Source organism: Eptesicus fuscus, chromosome 6, assembly GCF_027574615.1.
Source record: "Eptesicus fuscus isolate TK198812 chromosome 6, DD_ASM_mEF_20220401, whole genome shotgun sequence".
NCBI lineage: Eukaryota > Metazoa > Chordata > Mammalia > Chiroptera > Vespertilionidae > Eptesicus > Eptesicus fuscus.
The window spans coordinates 55,902,387-55,922,552 of NC_072478.1; the positions used below are offsets into that span (position 1 = coordinate 55,902,387).

The 20,166-nt window shown below is 41.1% G+C and overlaps 1 protein-coding gene across 3 annotated transcripts in view; it reads right to left on the reverse strand.

Moving 5' to 3' along the window:
* SMAD1 (SMAD family member 1) overlaps window positions 1-20,166 on the reverse strand; it is a 75,351-nt gene that overhangs the window by 33,646 nt on the left and 21,539 nt on the right. For all 3 annotated transcript variants that reach the window (XM_008143875.3, XM_054717699.1, XM_054717700.1), the window contains exon 2: window positions 7,940-8,522. In XM_008143875.3, the coding sequence (XP_008142097.1) occupies window positions 7,940-8,339 (400 nt within the window). In that variant the 5' untranslated portion in view covers window positions 8,340-8,522. The remainder of the gene's footprint in view (window positions 1-7,939; window positions 8,523-20,166) is intronic.

Here is a 20,166-nt window from a genome sequence, read left to right on the forward strand (position 1 = left end):
ACTTTCCCAAGTGTCCATCAAGACCCTGGGCGCTGTCAGCACGGGGCAAGTCACCGTGACTCTTTCACTCCAGCCACGCGAGACATTCCCGACCCTACCAGAAATCACTGTCTGAGGATGATCCACCTGTGGGCAAAATAAGCCCCAAAGCACAACTCACAGGTCTCAATAGTATCTCACCCAAAGGTAGACTTGGAAGTATCAGCCTGGCTTTTTCTTTATTTTCACATAAATGCAATCAAGTGTATACACCACTTCTTTCATTTATCATGACAAATACTTCTCTATGGTTTTCAAGATTGTTCTTTTTCATCATTGTGTGTGTGTGTGTGTGTGTGTGTGTGTGTGTGTTCTGCTTCTAACACGGGCTGTGGTTCCTTTGGCGCTATACACCAGCAATGGTGGATGGAAGAGTGCTGAACTTTAAATAAACCAGCAAAGTCTGAAAATAGCTTCTCTTGTCCACCTAATGTTGCAGAGACAGAAAAAAGAATGAAGCAGAGGATAAAGGTCAGGAAAGCAAAAGTAGAAGAAAGATGCTTAGCATAATCTGTAGCAAACAGTCTTAAAATTTCAAATTGGAGTAGATTTAACAACAGAAAATTTCAACCCAGAAACAAATCACATAACTGTCTAGGTGTCCGCTTCCATGTATGTAATTTATGTAAAAGTAACAATTAGTAACTGCTAAAACTTTCCATATGTTCATCAATTAATAAAACACACAAAACCAATGCCCCAAATAATGTACTAAAAAATCAGAATAAACTTCACATTCTGCCTTAGGTTTAAAATATGGAATCCACTAAAAAATCTGGGTATAGCTCAGTGGTTGATTGTCGACCTATGAACCAAGAGGTCACGGTTCCATCCCCGGTCAGGGCACATGCCTGGGTTGTGGGCTCAATCCCCAGTGTGAGGCATGTGGGAGGCAGCCGATCAATGATTCTCTTTCATCATTGATGTTTCTATCTCTCTGTCCCTCTCCCTTCTCTCTCTGAAATCAATAAAATGTTAAAAAAAACACACACAACTCATGTTAAAATATATATATGTGTGTATGTATATATACTGTGTATATATATACTGTACATGTGTGTATATATGTGTGTGTGTGTGTATATATATACTGTATATGTGTGTATATGTGTGTGTATATATATATACGTGTATACACACACACACACACACACACACAGTCCATACATATATACCTGGGTATAAAATCCTACTCATCATTATATTATATCATCTGTTCTGGTATTATTGTAAATGACAATGATGAAATTATCAAACACAAGCCAAACACCAATGACAGTATCTAGGAGAACAATTCACCATCTAAACTCGACATCCACACCCTAACCGGTTTGGCTCAGTGGATAGAGCGTCAGCCTGTGGACTGAAGGGTCCCAGGTTCGATTCCGGTCAAGGGCATGTACCTTGGTTGCGGGCACATCCCCAGTAGGGAGGTGTGCAGGAGGCAGCTGATAGATGTTTCTCTGTCATGGATGTTTCTAACTCTCTATCATCTCCCTTCCTCTCTGTAAAAAATCAATAAAATATATTTTAAAAATAAATAAATAAACTCCACATCCACTTGGCTGTGTGTTGAACTTGGATAAGAGACAGAAGTAGTTACTAAATGCTTTGTCGAAACAGAACTTCCACCTGGATGGAGACTGGAGCGCTGATGGCTGTGCAAGAGTCAGTGCTCAGGTGGGACACTCTCCTCGACGCAGGCATCCCTCCCGAGGAAGCCTCTGCAAACAGCCTCAGTGGCTCTTCCCCACCACCCACCCTGCAGGTACCATGCCTGGATCTGTACCTTTTAGGAGCTTTTAAAACATTCTTCCTTCATCTCAATGTCATACACACCTCCCTCACCACGAGTCTTAGAGAACCATCCAGACTAGGACTACAAATGTATAGTAACTACCCACAGCAGTATATCTGCACCGCAGTTACTTATGCAACACACATGTGCTCATTTTCCTCTTAGCCTTGACTTTCCATTTTAATTTGTTTTCCCTGGTCTACTTTATTAGTACTACTTTCTACTTTATTGTATATCTTCTTATAAACTGATTTAAATCCTCTGTACAATGAAACATACATGTATGTCTGCACCACCACATAGACTGGAACACAGTGCCCAGATGTGTGAGCTGAGTGAGCTTTTTTTGCGGCCACTCTCAGGCTTATAAGAGTTAACTGCATCCCCTGTCCATGCTTCTATTATACAACTTGGCACACTGCGCTGTAATTACATGCCAGTCGTTCTTGGGCAGACTCAGTATATGTGCCATAAATGTTTGAAGAGAAATTTAGATGTAGATGAACGCAGAGTGATGGTTAACTGTGTGTGTCGCCTTGACTGGGCTAAGGGATGCCTAGCGAGATGGTAAATGCTATTCCTGGATGTGTCTGTGAAGGGTCTTGAATTGCAGACTGAGTAGAGAGGCAGGTGGGCATCATGCAACCTGCTGAGCAGCTGAAGAGAACACAAAAGGCAAAGGCAAAGAAAGGCAAATTTGCTTTTCCTTTTTGCTTGAGCTGAGATATCCATCTTCTCCTGCCCTGGGACATGGGTGCTCCTGGGTCTCAGGCCTTGGACTAGGACCAGGAGTGACACCACCAGCTTTCCTGGCTCTCCAGCCTGCAGACAGCAGATCGTGAGATGCCTCAGCCTCCATGCTCATGTGAGCCAGAGCCTATAATAAATCTCCTCTGATTTATCTATCTATCGATCTGTCTATCTGTATCTGTATCTGTATCTGTATCTGTATCTGTATCTGTATCTGTATCTCTATCTCTATCTCTATCTCTATCTGTATCCTACTGATTCTGTTTCTCTGGAGAACCCTGAATACACATATCCTAATGTTTTATTTTAATTTTTATAGTTAAAATTGTTGCTAATTAACCCCAAATCTTCAAAGCACTTGAAGTGATCCTATCTTGGTATCTGAATTACAACTTCAGTTATCAGACTCCTAGATAGCGCCACTCAGATAAACTAATACTTCTCCAAGTGGCTGTACTAACACAAGACTTAAACAACAACACAGAAGAAAGAAAACCCCAATCACCTGAATAAGACAGAAGTTTCTGTCACCACTGGTTCAAGTAAAAACATTCCCAATATAAAGAAACACATTTTTTAGAAAAGATACTGACTTTTGTTTTTAAAAAAATATTAACTGCACTACATCTCGATCCTTGAGTACGTCATGTCTGTTTAATCGTCTGTGCGTGAACGTAAGAAGCATGCACAGAGCTCCTCTGCTGCGTGTCCAAGCACAGTGCTGTCGAGAGGAAAAGCAGGGGTGTGACTATTGGAGTCGTGAGCTGAACTACCTGCTTCTTCCCGAACCACTACTTTTTAAGTTGAGATAATTGTGGATTCACATGCAGCTGTAAGACATAATACAGAGAAATCCGGCCTACCCTTTACCCAGCCTCTTCCAATGGCAACGCCTTGCAAAACTACAGAACAACATCAGGCAGAATACTGACACTGATTACAGCCAAGACACGGAGAATTTCCAGCCACCCATGGATCTCTCCTGCTGCCCTTGATAGCCACACCCCCTCCCCTCCTCAGCCCCTGGCAACCACCAATTCCTTCTCCATCCCTGTAATGTAAAGACTTCCTTTCCAAGGTAAAATTCACCAAGTGACAAATGACACAGTGACTGAAGCAGCCAGAGTCAGAAACCCACATTCCGGCAACAGGTGAAGAGGATTTTAGGTGCATTTCATTCTTCCAACAGCTGGGAGCCATTATGCTGAAAATGAAAGCACCTGGGAGCTAACTGCAGGGTGTTACTTTAAAGATCAAAATGGAAATCTCAGAATTTCAAGCTCAGGTTCAATATGGCCTTTCAAGTTAATGAAGTTCAAAGTACGGAAGATAATTTTCAAGAACCATGTGAAAAACATAAAAAAGAAAAGAAAAAAAGCCAAATGACAGGAAGTCTCCGGGAAGCCATTTTAATAGCAGCAGATAGCAGCTGAATGGTCTCCTCACAACCACAGTCAGATGACTTCCTTAACCGCTGTCAGCATTTCCTCTGGTAAAGAAAAAGAAAACCCACACTTACCCCACCACTAATGAGCAGCCTTGATTCTACGGCTACTCAACGTCCAAGGAAAGAGCCACCTGTTACATCATCAGCAGGGCCAACGTCTTCAGAAGCTGCACGAACTTTCTCTTTCCCATAACTGTCCAAACACTTGCAGAAAGAGAAACTCTTAACATCACGCACTTAAATAATCTTATTTGTACCTACAGTTATGTCTCACTTCATGGCGGGTCTACATTCCGAGAAATGCATGGTTGGGAGATCCTGCCATTGTGTGAACATCACAGAGTGCACTGACACCGACCCAGATGGGACAGCCCGCTGCACACCTAGGCTATGTGGTCTAGCCCATTTTTCCTGGGCTATAAGTCTATATATCATGTTACTGTAAAAAATACTGTAGGCAACTGTCACACAGTGGTAAGTATGTCTGAATCCAAACACAGAAAACGTACAGGAAAAACGTAGTGTAAAAGATAAAAAATGGTACACCTGTATAGGGCATGTACCTTGAATGGAGCTTGAAGGACTGCAAGTTGCTCTGAGTGGGTGGTGAGTGAATGTGAAGGCCTAGGTCCGTGGTCGGCAAACTGCGGCTCGCGAGCCACATGTGGCTCTTTGGCCCCTTGAGTGTGGCTCTTCCACAAAATACCACGGCCTGGGCAAGTCTATTTTGAAGAAGTGGCGTTAGAAGAAGTTTAAGTTTAAAAAATTCGGCTCTCAAAAGAAATTTCAATCGTTGTACTGTTGATATTTGGCTCTGTTGACTAATGAGTTTGCCGACCACTGGCCTGGGACATTGCTATCCCCTAACTGAAGACTTTATAAATACTGTACACTAAGGCTACACTAAATTTATTTTTAAAACGTTCCTTTTTTCAATAATAAATGAAACATAGCTTACTGTAACTTTTTTACTTTATAAACATTTTAATTTTTTTTAACTTTTCAACCCTTGAAACAATGTTTAGCTTAAAACAGAACTCATTATACAGCTGTCCAAAAATATTTTCTTGATTTATGTCTTTATTCTATAAGCTTTATTTTTAGAGTTAATTTTTTTTTTTTTTACTTTCTAAACTTTGTAGTTAAAGACAGAAACACACACATTAGCCTATGCCAACACAAGGCCAGGATCACCTACATCACTGTCTTCCACCTCCACACCTTGTCACACTAGAAGGGCTTCAGGGACAATAACACCCATGGAACTGTCATCTCGTAGGATAACAGTGCCTTCTTCTGGAACACCTCCTAAAGGACCTGACTGACGCTCTTCTCACGGAGGTGTCGCTCTTTCCAGAAATACGTCCATGATGGTTTGGTTTGTTTCTTTTCCTCATCACAGATTTTCTTGTAACCAGATAATGCACCATCCAAACCTTTTGGTGTTCGAGTACAAATCTCTTAAGGCCCCTTTAAAGGCACCTGCTGAGGTCTGCAAATGCGTCTGCTAAACCCTTCACTGTGAATTTTCTTGGGGGCTCTTCTTTTTTCTCCTGCAGTTTTCTTTTTTCTTGCTTCTTCTTCAGCTATGCATTCCTGTTCCACTTCCAACAACTCCTCATTAGCCAGTTCCTCCCGGAGCTCCTCAATGTCACCCTCATCCACACCCATGTTCAAGTTGTTTGTTTACCATCTCAACCACAGCCTTGTTGATTCCTGCAACTACCTCATCCTGGGCAAATCCTTTGAAGTCATGAATGAACCTCTTGAGTGTCTTTCTTCCAGATGCCATTCAAGACTCCTTGGTGACATCACCTTAAACCCAAGCAAGGTTCTTAAGCAAACCTTGAACATCATAGATGTAATCTTTCCAGAATTGCATCAGTGTCTTCTCAGTGTCTCCTTCAGTTTTAGCAACAGCCCGGACAAAGGTCCTCCTCAGGTCGTAGGCCTTAAAAGCTTCTGTAACTCCTTGATACAATGGTTGGGTCAAAGAGTGATGTTTGGAGGGAAACACACCGCTATGATAGTGAAAGGACAGTGGAGTTCTCACTAGGTGGCAGGAATTTTTCTGCTCCATTAAAATCTTATGAGACCACTGTCATATAGGTGGTCTGTTGTCGACCAAAACATCGTTATACAGCACATGACTGTACTACTTATACACTATTTTTTACTCTCCAAAACTCCTCGCTCCATCTCAATTTCTAGCTAAAAGAAGACCATGTTTCTTCGAGTTGAGTTTTTTGTGTGTGTGTTTTTAAAATTAACATCACAGCAGGTATAACAAGCAGTAAGTAGTGTGTTTATATTAGAATAAGGGGAATTCCAGTAAGGTTGTTGGTAAAAAGCAAGTGCAGTCCCAACAAGAGCAAAATATAACTTATAAGAGGATACAATAGAACCCAAACAGTGATTAGAAATAAACCTAAGGTTGTTGGTAAAAAGCAAGTGCAGTCCCAACTATAACAAAATATAACTTACAAAAGGATACAATAGAACCCAAACAGTGATTAGAAAGAAACCTAAGAAAAGATGTACAATAACTTTATGGGGAAAATTTTTTTAAAAGACTTACATAACTTTAGAAAAGATTATGCACAGGGTGTGACTATGTTAGTCCTACCCCAAATGAAATTCCAATAAAATCTCCAGGGGATTTTTCACAGAACTCAAAAGCGTAATCCTACAGTGTATAAAAGAGAAGTCATAAAAACCTAATGGTAAATAAATGTAACAAATTATAGAAGGATCCTCCAATATCATTGTATAACTAGAGGCCCTATGCAAGAAATTCGTGCAAGAGTAGGCCTTCGCAGGCCTGGCTGCCTCGGCCCTCGCAGCCCTGGCTTCGTCTGGAAGGTCATTCGGCTGTCCGGTCTAATTAGCATATTACGCTTTTATTATTATAGATAATCTTAAGTATACAAAATAGATACCGACATGGATTCATATGTACTAATACTGTTACTTATACTTAAAAAGCATGCATAGGAATCTATAATAATAAAAAGTGTAATATGCTAATTAGACCGGACAGCAGAACAGCGGAACGACTGTCCAGATGACCTTCCGGGCAACCTTCTGGACAAAGCCAGGACAGCTGCTGCGGCTGCAAGGGCCGAGCCCCTTGAAAGAATTTCATGCATCAGGCCTCTAGTGATAACCATAAAATTCTATCAAATTCAGAATAGCAGTTACTGAAGGGAATGGGATCAGAGAGGTAGAAACTGTAATTTCAGTTTTATTTGTAATCTCTTATTTCTTAAACTGGGTGATGGATACAGAGATGTTGATTATATTATTCCCCAGTCTTTAAACTCTGTTTGTATGTCTTAAATACTCCATAAAAAAAAAAGAATGCCTTTTATTTGAGAACCATGTTATGACATGACCTAGCAAACACAATCTAATAAACTACATCAGCACCATCTTGTTAAAAACATGGATTACTAGGCTATACAAGAATCAGAATTTCTGGGAGGGAGGTCATGTGACTCTAATGCACAGACTCATTTTGGAACTCTTGCTAACCATTAATCCATCAACAAAATCGGTTCCAATCTGACAATGAGATACTTAAGTGCTTAAGATTGCCTAATCACTTTCCAACTGAAGCAAATGTCTACAATGTGGCCTCTAATTTGAGAACAAGACCATACAAATTTTAAAGTAGTGTATCTTTTACTATAGACGCCCCGCCCCCTAAAAAGGTAAAACACATAAAAAAATTAGAAATAGCTTATAAAGTAATCACATCAAATGATTCCACAGCAGAACATAATTCATACACATCCTCTACAGGGAGTATGTCATAGCAAAATACCACTGAAGAGGAATTATTCCGACGTCTTAAAACCACACGAATCTGCTAAACGCATCAGCACAAAAAGAGACTCACTTACCGGGGCTTTCCACTCTCTTATAGTGGTAGGGATTGATGCACACCTCCTTCTGCTTGGAGCCGAAAGGAAACTCACAGCATTCCAGTGGCTTCAGTTCATGGTGGCTCTGAAGATCGGGCCAGCGCCACACTCGGCAGTAAATGACGTGAGGCAGTCCCTTCCGGTGGGAAACCTGCAGCCTGCCGTCCAGAGAGCGGGGGATGGTGACACAGTTACTGGGCTGCCCCGGGCAGCTCAGGGCCTTCTCCAGTTCCTCCATGGCCCCTTTCTTCTTCTTCAGTTTCTTCACCAAAGCGTCCACAGCTTTCTCTGCCCATTTTTCTTCTTCGTCGCCCTGCTTCCACCCAAGAAGTCTCTTCACGGCTGGGCTTGTGAAGGAAAATAAACTTGTCACGTTCATGGTGATGGCACCTGTTAGGACACTCCTTGCTTATGGTAAAATACAGGAGCCTCCAAATGCAAAAGGACCAGAGGAGGGATTTCCCTTTATTGACATAGGACTCTCCTTAGCTTCTCAGTCTTGAGGTGCTGAAAAGTAGAAAGGACCATTCCTAGTGTTTCCAAGGTAACCCAGAGTCAGTACCTAGAAAAGAAAAAAGAAAAAAAAAATAGGTTAAAGTCATCTCTACCACAAGCCACAAGTTATTAAAGAATGACTATGGGCCAGGTGCGATGTTAAGTGCTTTTATGTATTAAAGTATGATATGAACTGAACTATGTTCCTCCTAAAACTCATGTTAAAACCCTAACCCCCAATATCACACTATATTTGGAGAGGGAGCCTCTAAGGAAATAACGAAGGTTAAATGAGACGATGAGGGTGGGGTCATATCTGACAGGAATGGTGGCTTTACAAGAAGAAGGGAGAGTATCTCTCTCTCTCCCCCATGCACTGAGGGAAGGCCATGTGAGGACACAGAGAGAAGGCAGCCATCTGCAAGCCAAGAAGAGAAAACCAGAAACCAAATTGGCTGGGACCTTGATCTTGGACTTCCTAGCTTTCAGAACTGTGACAGATAAATTTCTGTTGTTTAAACCACACAATCTATAGTACACTATGGCCTCATGTAATGTTCTCGATAGGTTCTGCGACTTTAAGCAAAACAATGTGTAAGGAATCCGATTTTTACCATAGGCTAACTGATACAAACAAGAGCTTGTATGGCATCTCATCAACGTTACAACAGAACATTAAACAAAATGATGTCATTTCAAGGACCTGCTGCACTCGGTTAAGGCAGCCCAAGCAGACTAACACACAGCATTTAACCCTTCACACTCGCTTGCTTTTTTCTCGATTCCTTTATTCTACTCGGGATTTAATTTTTTAAATACCCCAGATTTTACAAAGCGCGGCAGTAGAATAAAAAACTGGACTTTCTTTTCATACAAACTTATTTATTTGGATTTTTTTATATTTCAAATTATTGATACATTCAATACAATTCGACATACGAGCTGCTACCGATGCTAACCGTGTCGAGTCACACTCGACATCCGAGTGCAAAAGGTTAATCCTTTAAATAATCCTTTCAGTTGGTAATAAAAGCATTGTCATTTTACAGATGAATAAACTGAGACACAGTTTAAAAAGCAGTGTGCTACTGCCAGGCCGACGTGACTCAGTGGTTGAGCACTGACCTATGAACCAGGTCACAGTTGGATTCCTGGTCAGGGCACATGCCCCGATTGTGGGCTTGATCCCCAGAAGGGGACATGCAGGAGGCAGCCAATGAATGATTATCTCTCATCACTGATGTTTCTGTCTCTCTCTCCCTCTCCCTTCCTCTCTGAAATCAATAAAAATATATTTAAAAATAAATAAACATACATAAAAAATAAATAGTATGTTACTGTTTACATGATTTCTGAGATATAAGCAATAGACATCTTAGTACAAAACAGTTCAAGTTCTCACCAGATATTATAGTGTTTTATATTTAGATTCACTTATAGCACTAAGAGTGTATTTTAAGACACACCTGAATCAACAAAAACAAAGGTTTTCATTTGTTCCTCAAGTATTTTTTATGCTAAAAGAAGAGGTAGTTCTATTTTTACCACATAAATGTAGCAACAATTTAGGGTACTTATTCAATGGACAAGCCTATGTCAATTGGCCACAGGATATGTAAGGTAAGAAATTTATTTCACACTTTTTCAAATTTTCTTTCTATGGGCATGAACAGAATGATGCACATGAACACACACTTTACCAAATTCTTTAGTGAAGTTGTCTCATTTAAACCTTCTAGTTACCCTTAACCAGATGTAAGTACAAAGATGAGAAAGATTAAAGAGGATAACTTTACACAAACTCTGGCTAAGATGCAGTAGCATGTATCAAACCAACCTCCTCCCAAAAATTACTCTAGAAGCTGAATAAAATGCAAACAAACTAGGGTGGGGAGCCTAGCTTTCAATGGCATCACAAAGCAACCAAGGTGCCCAGCCGGTATGGCTCAATGGTTAAGTGTTGACCTATGAACCAGGAGGTCATGGTTTGATTTTGGTGAGGGCACATGCTGGGGTATCCGGCTTGATCCCCAGTGGGGGGCGTGCAGGAGGCAGCCAGTTCATGATTCTCACTCATCATTGATGTTACTCTCACCCTCTCCCTTCCTCTCTGAAATCAATAAAAATATATATATTTTTAAAAAGCAACCAAGGTACTCAGGACCAGAGTGGCCAAGATATTGGAGAAAAGGAAAAAGCAATGAAGTGAGCTGAGCATTCTTCATTGCCTTTCTTTTCAAGGCATTTGCAAAGCCTGTGCTATGAGTAGCAAGAGGCCTAGTAGCGATACTGAAAGAGGCTAAAGACCCAAGCAGAGATTTCAATAGTCTAATGGTGGAGACAAAAAATAAAAATGGAGTTGAGGGCCAGCTAAGAAGGAGGCCTGGTGAATACACTAGGCTTTTAGTTCAGATTCATAAGGGCAAAAATGACAGTTTTAATACTAAAACACTGCTTAGAATCATCTTAACCCTTTGCACTCGCTTGCTTTTTTCTCAATTCCTTTATTCTAATGCTAACCGTGTCGAGTCACACTCGACATCCGAGTGCAAAAGGTTAATACTAAAATGGATCAAGGTGATGAGAAAAGAGAAGACTGACAGAGGCAGTATCCTATATAATAAAAGAGAAACATGTAAATTGACCATACCTCCGCAACGCTCACCAGCCTATCAGGAGTGAATAGGCAAATTAACCCAACAAAGATGGAGGGTTAATTTGCATACACAGGCGCAGGGTGGAGAGCAGAGCGGGAGAGCCGGCGGAGAGTGGAGCGGCTTGGAGAACTTGGCTCCCCAAGCCACCAGACAGAGAGCAGAGAGGGAGAGCTGGCTGCTTGGAGGACTTGGCAGAGCGGAAGGCCATGGAACAGAGACAGAGCAGGAAGGGAAAACCAAGAGCACGGGGAGCACCAGGAATGCTGGGAATCGTAGTTCTGGGGGCAGGTGGATCTCCTAGACACTAGAGCAAAGTGAGCCTGGAGCAAGTTACTGTTGTGGTGGGGAATGGAGGGAAAGCAAAAGTGAGACACCTAAGTAAAATCAGAGTGTCTAGGAAAAATTAAAGGGAAGATATCCTAAAACTTCCAGGAAGTCTCCACCAATGGAGCAAAGGGAAAAAAAAGCCTCTATTATTCTGTGAGCAACAAACCAAACTGGGTTGGGGTCTCAGACAATTCGCTCATATGATTGCAAAGACAGACAGAAACTCCTGGATTGGAGAGGGCTCCCCTGAGGGCTCCCAGATTGGAGAGGGTGCAGGTCGAGCTGAGGGACCCATCCCCCATGCATGAATCTTCGTAGAAAAAATCATGCAAAGAAATGATTGTGAAATAAAGATGTTTTCCAACAAACAAAATCTGAGAAAACTGGCTTCCAGCAGGAATTCATCAGGCAGAAGGAAACAGTTCCTAGAAAGAAACAAGGAACTGCAGGAAAGAATGAAGAGTTCCAGAAGGGTAAGTAAGGGTAAGTCTAAATTAATACTGATGTCACAAAACAATAATAGGAATCGCTTTGCTGTTTATAACATACAATTAAGATGCATAACCCAACAAAGCAGAAAGGGCTAAATGAAGTTGGTGTTCTAAGCTCCCTATAGTACCCGGCTACGGTAAAGAATTAAATTATTATTGATAGAAGCTTTGAAGTCATGTCATAATAAAGCAACCACTGAAAGAATAATTTAAAAACTATAAATCCTGGGTCCGGGTGAGGCCGTGCGCCCCTGGATCCATCCGGGTGAGGCTGGGTCCCAGCCCGGGTGAGACCACGCGCCCCTTGGGTATGGGTGAGGCCACGTGACCCTTAGTCCAGGTGACGCCGTGCCCCTGGGATCGGCCGAGACCAAACCAGAGGGAGTCAGACCTCCATTACCACCATTTGTCCACCACCCAGAGCTGAGGGGTCAGTGCTGACATGTACACATAAGGAACTACTGGACATCGAAATTGGGTCTCAAAAGAACTGTTGGTCCAGGGGGAAGCTCGCTACAGATTGATTCATTTGCCTGTCAGCATAAATATTATTGCTCGTCTCACATTCAGTTCTTATTAGTATATATCTAGTGACATTTGATCTCGTTCATCTAGAGGAAATGATGAAAAAACTATAAAAAGGTAATAGTAGCTTTAAAATATGTAATTATTTTTTAAAATATGACTAATACAAAGAATATAAGAAAGGAGAAAAAAGAAGCAAATAATGGATGGGACAAATAAATAACAATACAATTTAGATCTAATCCCCAAAGTATCAGCAATTACTTAAATATAAACAGATTAAATATGTAAGTAAAAGACAGGGGTGAGGATGGAGAGCTCCTCTTAACCACAGTGTACTTACCAGAGACACCGATTAAATATAAGAATGGAGAAAGGTTGATAGGAAGGATGGGGTTATTTTTACCAAAATGCTGGCAAAGTTAGCCAATCAGACAAAATAGACTTCAAAATAGAAGCATCATCAGAGATAAAAAGGGACATTTCATAATGTTAAAAGAGTTAATCTACCATGAATGTAACACAGTCCCCACCATGAATATATCAAATTTTATGCACCTAATAACAGTCTCAAAATACATAAAGCAGAAGCTGACAGAATAAAAATAATAAAGAGAGAACCCACAATCTAGTGAAAGATTAACACAGTAACTGATAACACAAAAATCAATAGATACAGAAGATTAACAATATGTTGTTATTGAAAATAATTATACTTTTAAAAAATCCATGGGTCAAAAAGAAACCACAATGGAAATTAGAAACCCTTTTTAACTTAATGATTATGAAAATATGACAAACCATAGGATATGGCTCAAACCATGCTTGTATACTGTTAAATACATATATTGGAAAAGAAAAGTAAAGTTGAAAACCAATGTTCTATGTATTCACCACAAGAAAAAACAACAACATTAAATTAAATCCAAAGAAAGTAGAAGGAAATGACAGTAGTTATTTAAAAAATAAATAAAAAGAATAGAGAAAACGTATAAAATCAAAGTTGGTTCTCTGAAAAGACTAATAAAGTTGAATAAACCTCTAGAAAAAATGGTTAATAAAAGAGAAGGCACTTACTATCAATAACAAATAAAAGGGGAAAATCATTACTGATCCTCAAAATTAAAAAAGATAATGATTATGAACAGCTCTCACAGCAAACTGTGCATGCCCCTAGGTACTCTGTGGTCATTTACACATCGTTCTCATTATAATAAAATAAGGAATTCAATCTTCTGTCTTCCTATCTTTGGAGTCCAGCACAATGCCTGGCACATAGCAGATTCTCAACAAATGTTTAGCTCCCTGGAGAAATCAGAAGGCCAAGTGTGGGGCTTCGACTTTATTCAATATTTAATATGAATAAATATTACCCAATATAAATATTATTTAATAGGCTGTAGCAGTCAGTAGTTTCCTTTTTTAAAGTAAAGAGTTTTACCCAAATTTACCAGTTCTTTTCACGCTGGTATTATTTTCATTTAACAGGAAAGGAAACAGGAAACAAAATGATGCTATTATCCAAAGTCACACTTGGTCAGAGTGTACCTATTGACATGATCACTTACTAAAAGTTAGTTTTGCAAAAGAACAAGAAAGACAACTTCTGTCTAGTCCTCGAGTCATAATTTATGAAGGGGATTTATTTCTTCTTGTTCTATATGTCATTTTCTTCTATTCCAAAAACTGCTTCTTTATAGTTTAGCCAATGATTTTCAAGTAGAGGGGGTGAGTTATTGAAAAATTACTTGAGGTTACTCGGAGCTCTATCACTGAAGGGTTTGTTACACTAACACATGTGTTGGGGGTGGCAGGCGATTAAGAACCACCATTTCAGACCCGTGTTTTATTTTATTTTATTTTTTTTAAATAGTGTGATTTTTTTTTTCTTTATTGATTTCAGAGAGGAAGGGAGAGGGATAGAGAGACAGAAACATCAATGATGAGAGAGAATCATTGATCGGCTGCCTCCTGCACGCCCCCTATTGGGGATCGAGCCCACAACCCGGACATGTGCCCTTGGCGGGAATCGAACCTGGGACCCTTCAGTCCCCAGGCCGATGCTCTTACCTCTGAGCCAAACCGGTTAGGGCTCACACCCATGTTTTAACTATTCGAACGGACATTCATCCAACATCGCTGTACTGAGCACTGTGCTTCTCCGAGGGCAGAGGCACAGATGTCTACATACTGAGGGAGCTCACATTCCCATGCAAGAGCCAGTGCCTAACTATGATGCTATGTGGTGAAAGCTCTAAAACAGGCGTCAATAACGTAGAAAAGCAGAAAAAGAGAGAACAATTAATTCCAGGATTTCAGGAAGTTCGTCAACGAGGAGGGATCAGACAGGCCTTAAAGGATGCGTAGAATTCTGTGAAACAACAGAGCTAACATTTTGAGCAATCATTACCTGACAGAATCTGTTTCAAGCACTTCACATCTATTAACTAGTTTAATCTTTGCAATAAACCCCCAAAGTGAACACTAATTTTACAGCTAAGGAGAGTGAAATGTAGAAAGTTAACTTGCCCGAGGTTGTTTGTGTACACAGCTGTGTGGCAGAGTCAGAGTTTGAACCCATGCTGCCTGGCTCGGCAGCCTCAATTTCTTTTAACCACGTTTTTTGTTGTTAATCCTCGCCCGAGGATATTTTTCCGTTAGTTTTTAGGGAGAGTGGAAGAGAGAGGGAAAGACAGAAAAGTGGATGTGAGAGAAACACATCGATTGGTTGCCTCCTGCAACCCAGGTACATGCCCTTGACCGAAATCAAACCCTTGACCCTTCCGTCTGCAGGCTGACACTCTAACCACTAGGCAAAACTGGCTAGGGCTAACCACTTTTCTAAACTGCTAGTTTTAATAGACACATAAGAGAAATGCTAGGGTTCAAGATGGTAGGAGACAATACAAGACTGATGAGAAGGGCAGGGGCAAGATTGTGAAGGGCCTGTGACACATCTCATTCTGAAGACTAGTGGACGGTTTTAAATGAGAGCATCGACATGACTAGATCTATGCTTTAGAAAGACAGCTAAGGTGATATCCTCAATACAGGAAGTCTTGTCTATACAGAGACAAAACAAAAACAGAAACAAACATACCGCGTCAAAATACTGCAGGGGCCAGTTAGGCGGTGAATGTCTTGATGTCACTCACAAATTAAAGGGCCAAGATCACAACCCTTTGCATATAAATGCACAGATGACCCAAAATGCAGGCTGATCACTAATTTGTGCCTTTTTGAGGTAAGCATTTTTCTCAGCTATACAAGTCAAACAGGTCATCTACCTCCCATTAGGAATTCAAATGAGTCCATGATACTCTGTCCTTGGCAAGACAACTCATTTTTTCTGCCCCTTTTTGTACTTCCTGCTTTAGTTTATGTCAAAAGTTAAGTGGCCTTATCAGTTTAAAGTGCAAAATAAAAACATGAGTCAGCAAACAGAGATTTCCTTCCCGATTCTCCAAATACAAACATTTCACACTGACAAAAAAATAAAAAATAAAATAAAGCATTAATCTAGCAAAGAACCCCCTAGCCTTAAAATATTGAGATCTTTGTTTCACTTTTAGAAACTTAGTCTGAAATATTCTGAACTAGAAAAGGTAAAAAGTTTTTGTACAAAGGTTTTCATCAGAGCATTATTTATTATGGGGGAAAAAGAAGTATCTAATCATTGAAAAATAGTTATGTAAGCTACAGTACAATTCATTCAATAGACTGCTATATAACCCATTAAAATTATGCTTATAAAAACTACATAATAACTGGGAAAACCCCTTACGCAGAATGCAAAGTGATATCTATAACATAAACAACTACGCAGATACACCAAAATATGAACAGTGGCTGAGTTGGAAGGTTAGTATTCTCTCTCTCTTACTTTTCTAAACTTTCCAAACACTCTCTAATGAAAAACTATAGCTTTAAAATAAATGTTTAAAGCCTCTATATGTGATTTGCTAATTACAAAACAACAAAACTCCATTTCAGGAGCTCAAGCCACACACAATCTCTACTTACAATGTCAGGCTGGACCTGTAGTGCGATCTGGTTTCAGAAGAAATGGAAATGGGAGTTTAAAACAGGATTCTCAATTCAGAGCCCTGCCCTGTGGGGTCCTGTTCCTGAGAAGGGTTTCTCTGAGCCCTGCCAGAAGCCCAATGAGAAAAATACACCTTTTGGCTTGGATATTTAATTTTGCAACTTATGTGGTGCTCCTTAATGTTAAAAGGAAAAAAAAAAAAAAGAAAAGAAAAGAAAGAAATGTAACAAGCCTTTAACTGCTGTGCAACTCGCTTTATATTTAAAGGAAACCCAAGTAGCCAACTGGACCACAGCGGGCACTTCTTCATCTCATCCTCTTCCAGGGAAGACACCCGTAATTATCCAACTGTGTGAACAGCAACAAAACACACCCTCTGCCACTTCTTATCGTTCAGATCCCAATTTCCCACAGAACGTTTTAAAAGGAAATTACTTTGATCTGTATCTGAGGATATATTTTTTAAGAAGGCGGGGGTGGGGGGGGGGGAGAAGAGTAGCCACCAAGCGTTACAAACCAAGTACCTTTAATAAAAGGATGAGAAGGAGAGGAGACAGACAATGACCCAATGTCCTCTGCAGCTTCAGACCAGTGCCACTGTACACATCTTGCACGGGCATGGGATTCAGTGAGCTAGACCAAATAAGCGATCCCATTAAATATTGAGAGAATAATTAGATTAGTCAATAAAAATAAACATAAAATATAGGCTCCAACATGTGACTGGGGTGAAAAAAAAAATCAGAATCTCACTACCCTGAAAACAGAAGATAAATGATCTATTTTCAATGACGCAAGCAACTCACTTTTTAAAATTCATTTCTTGTTCTTTGGTTCATTACTCTATCTTAACTCTAATGGTGAAACATCAAAGCATAAAGATCAAAAGAACCAAGGAACTAAAATCACAGGGTATTGATTAACTTTGCTTTGAAAATGGTTAATAGTTGGATGAGTCGTTGAAGAAAAAAAGACAAGTGTATAAAAATTATCTTTCTATAAAAATATTTGACCCATTTTGGGGGGAGACGAGTATTTCCACGTAAGTAAATAGACCGTGTGCACATTTCCTGACTCATACCACTAGCTTTCATCTTAAACAGATGATCTTCTTCTTCTTTTTTTTTTCTATCCTCACCCAAGGGTATTTTTCCATTGATTTTTACAGAGAGGGAAAGACAGAGAGAAATATCGATGTGAGAGAGACACACTGATTGGTTGCCTCCTGCACTCGCCCCGACCAGGGCCCAGACCGGGGAGCAGCCTGCAGCTGAGGTACATGCCCTCGACCGGAATCAGAATCGAATCCAGGACCCTTCAGTCCACAGGCTGACGCTCTATCCACTGAGCCAAACCGGCTAGGGCTTAAACAGATAATCTTATGAATAAACAGAAAAAGTAAGACTGGAGTTTCCAAAGAAGAGCTATAGCAGGGCTTCAGAGAAATCATAAGCAAACCATATATTTATAGTTTAGCATTTTTATATCTACAACACATCACCATAGGGAATGCTAAGGAGATGGAAAAGACGTGTTGCATAAAGTGACTGGTGGCAATATTAATTAGTATTATGAAAAGGTATGTGTCATCTATCCTAACATCCAAGTTTAGAGAGGATTCAAGGCCTGATGAGCATGCACAGCTAAATTAAACATCAACAAGGGTAGAAAAAATGAACATGCCAGAAGATCTGTAATGTAATTTTTCATTATTCCAAAATGGACTATTTTTTTAACTTACTTGGTTTCTCTTACGGTGCCAAATTATATATTAAACTTTATCAAAGGCATGTATGTACAGGAAAAAAACATAGTATATAGAGGGTTTGGTACTATCTAAGGTTTCAGGCATCCACGATGCAGGTGGGTGGGTGGGTCTTTAGAATGTATCCCCCACGAATAAGTGGGGACTACGGGACTACTATAATGAAGACAGGTGCTGACCATACTCTGGAACAAGAAGAGTACAACTAAAAATGGTACCAACACGAAACAGTTCCTAATAAAAGCATGAAAGATTACTTATTTTACCGATCCTTAAGGAAAATGATACATATTGACACTTAAGGCAGACAGAAAAAAAAAAAAGTTAAAATTTGCTACACAGGATAATGCCATTACAATGAACACAAAAACAGAGATGGGTTTTCTCTAGCTATTTCAGTCTCAGAAAACACCCCTAAGTAGCAATGCTCTCTGAATTGGCTTCAACAAAGTTCCAATGTTTCTTTTCCCCAGTTATCCCCACTCCTAACTAGCCTGGTTTTGGAGTACTGGCATTGTAGGAGAAAACAGGTGAAGCGCCTGTTCCTTTCTCCTGTTTTAAAAGAGCTCTTGACTTCTGACATTTCTCCATTTCAAAGGTGAAACGTACCCCAAAATAACCAAAGGTAGCCCATCACCAACCAAAATAAAGAGTGGAGGACTTAGAACAAGAAAAAAAAAAAATGAGGATGGATAAAATCGCTCTCCATCTCTTTTACAGATTCCAAAGCACTTTTCAAACAACCTACTTCATGGCTTGGCAGTTGGACTAAAAGGAACTCTACTTCGACAGAGTCCTCAGAAAAAGAAAATGTACTTAAACAAGTTTCCTATGCGAGAAGGCAATGTGAAGATCCACTGCGGATCACAGAACTCCGCCCGGTTTCAAATCAAAGCATCAGCCAAGCTCTGCTGTCAACAACACCTGGAGTCAAATTTCACCTCACTGAACCCCTTACTATCAAGCCTTGTTTTGGTTATTGCCAAACATTTCCCAACTTTCTAAACATGTGATTGATGGCACAATAACTAGTTTGCCGTTTTCTCATGAACGTGGTTTTTTTTTGTTTTTTTTCAGAGAGTAATTTCCCAAATCTGGAGAAATCGGGGGTTGAAGGTGGGAGAGAGGACAAGCCTTTTTACTGATGCAATTAGGCAGGTACTGTTGCCTTCACAACACAGCTCCCAGTCTCTCAGGTGTGACTGAGTGACACGCTAGCAAGAGCTGCCATGTGGTCTCTCAAGAGAGTGTTAAGTGTCCCTGGATCCGGGTGAGACCATGTGTCCCTGGATCCGGGTGAGGCCTCATGCACCTAGGCCCGGGTGAGCCCAAGTGGCCCTGGGTCTGGGAGAGGCCAAGCGTCCCTGGGTCCGGGTGAGACCATGTGTCCCAGGATCCGGGTGAGGCCTCATGCACCTAGGCCCGGGTGAGCCCAAGTGGCCCTGGGTCTGGGAGAGGCCAAGCGTCCCTGGGTCCGGGTGAGACCATGTGTCCCTGGATCCGGGTGAGGCCTCGTGCACCTAGGCCCGGGTGAGCCCAAGTGGCCCTGGGTCTGGGAGAGGCCAAGCGTCCCTGGATCCGGGTGAGACCATGTGTCCCTGGATCCGGGTGAGGCTTCGTGCACCTAGGCCCGGGTGAGCCCAAGTGGCCCTGGGTCTGGGAGAGGCCAAGCGTCCCTGGGTCAGGGTGAGACCATGCGTCCCTGGATCCGGATGAGGCCTCGTGCACCTAGGCCCGGGTGAGCCCAAGTGGCCCTGGGTCTGGGAGAGGCCAAGCGTCCCTGGGTCCGGGTGAGACCATGTGTCCCAGGATCCGGGTGAGGCCTCGTGCACCTAGGCCCGGGTGAGCCCAAGTGGCCATGGGTCTGGGAGAGGCCAAGCGTCCCTGGATCCGGGTGAGAC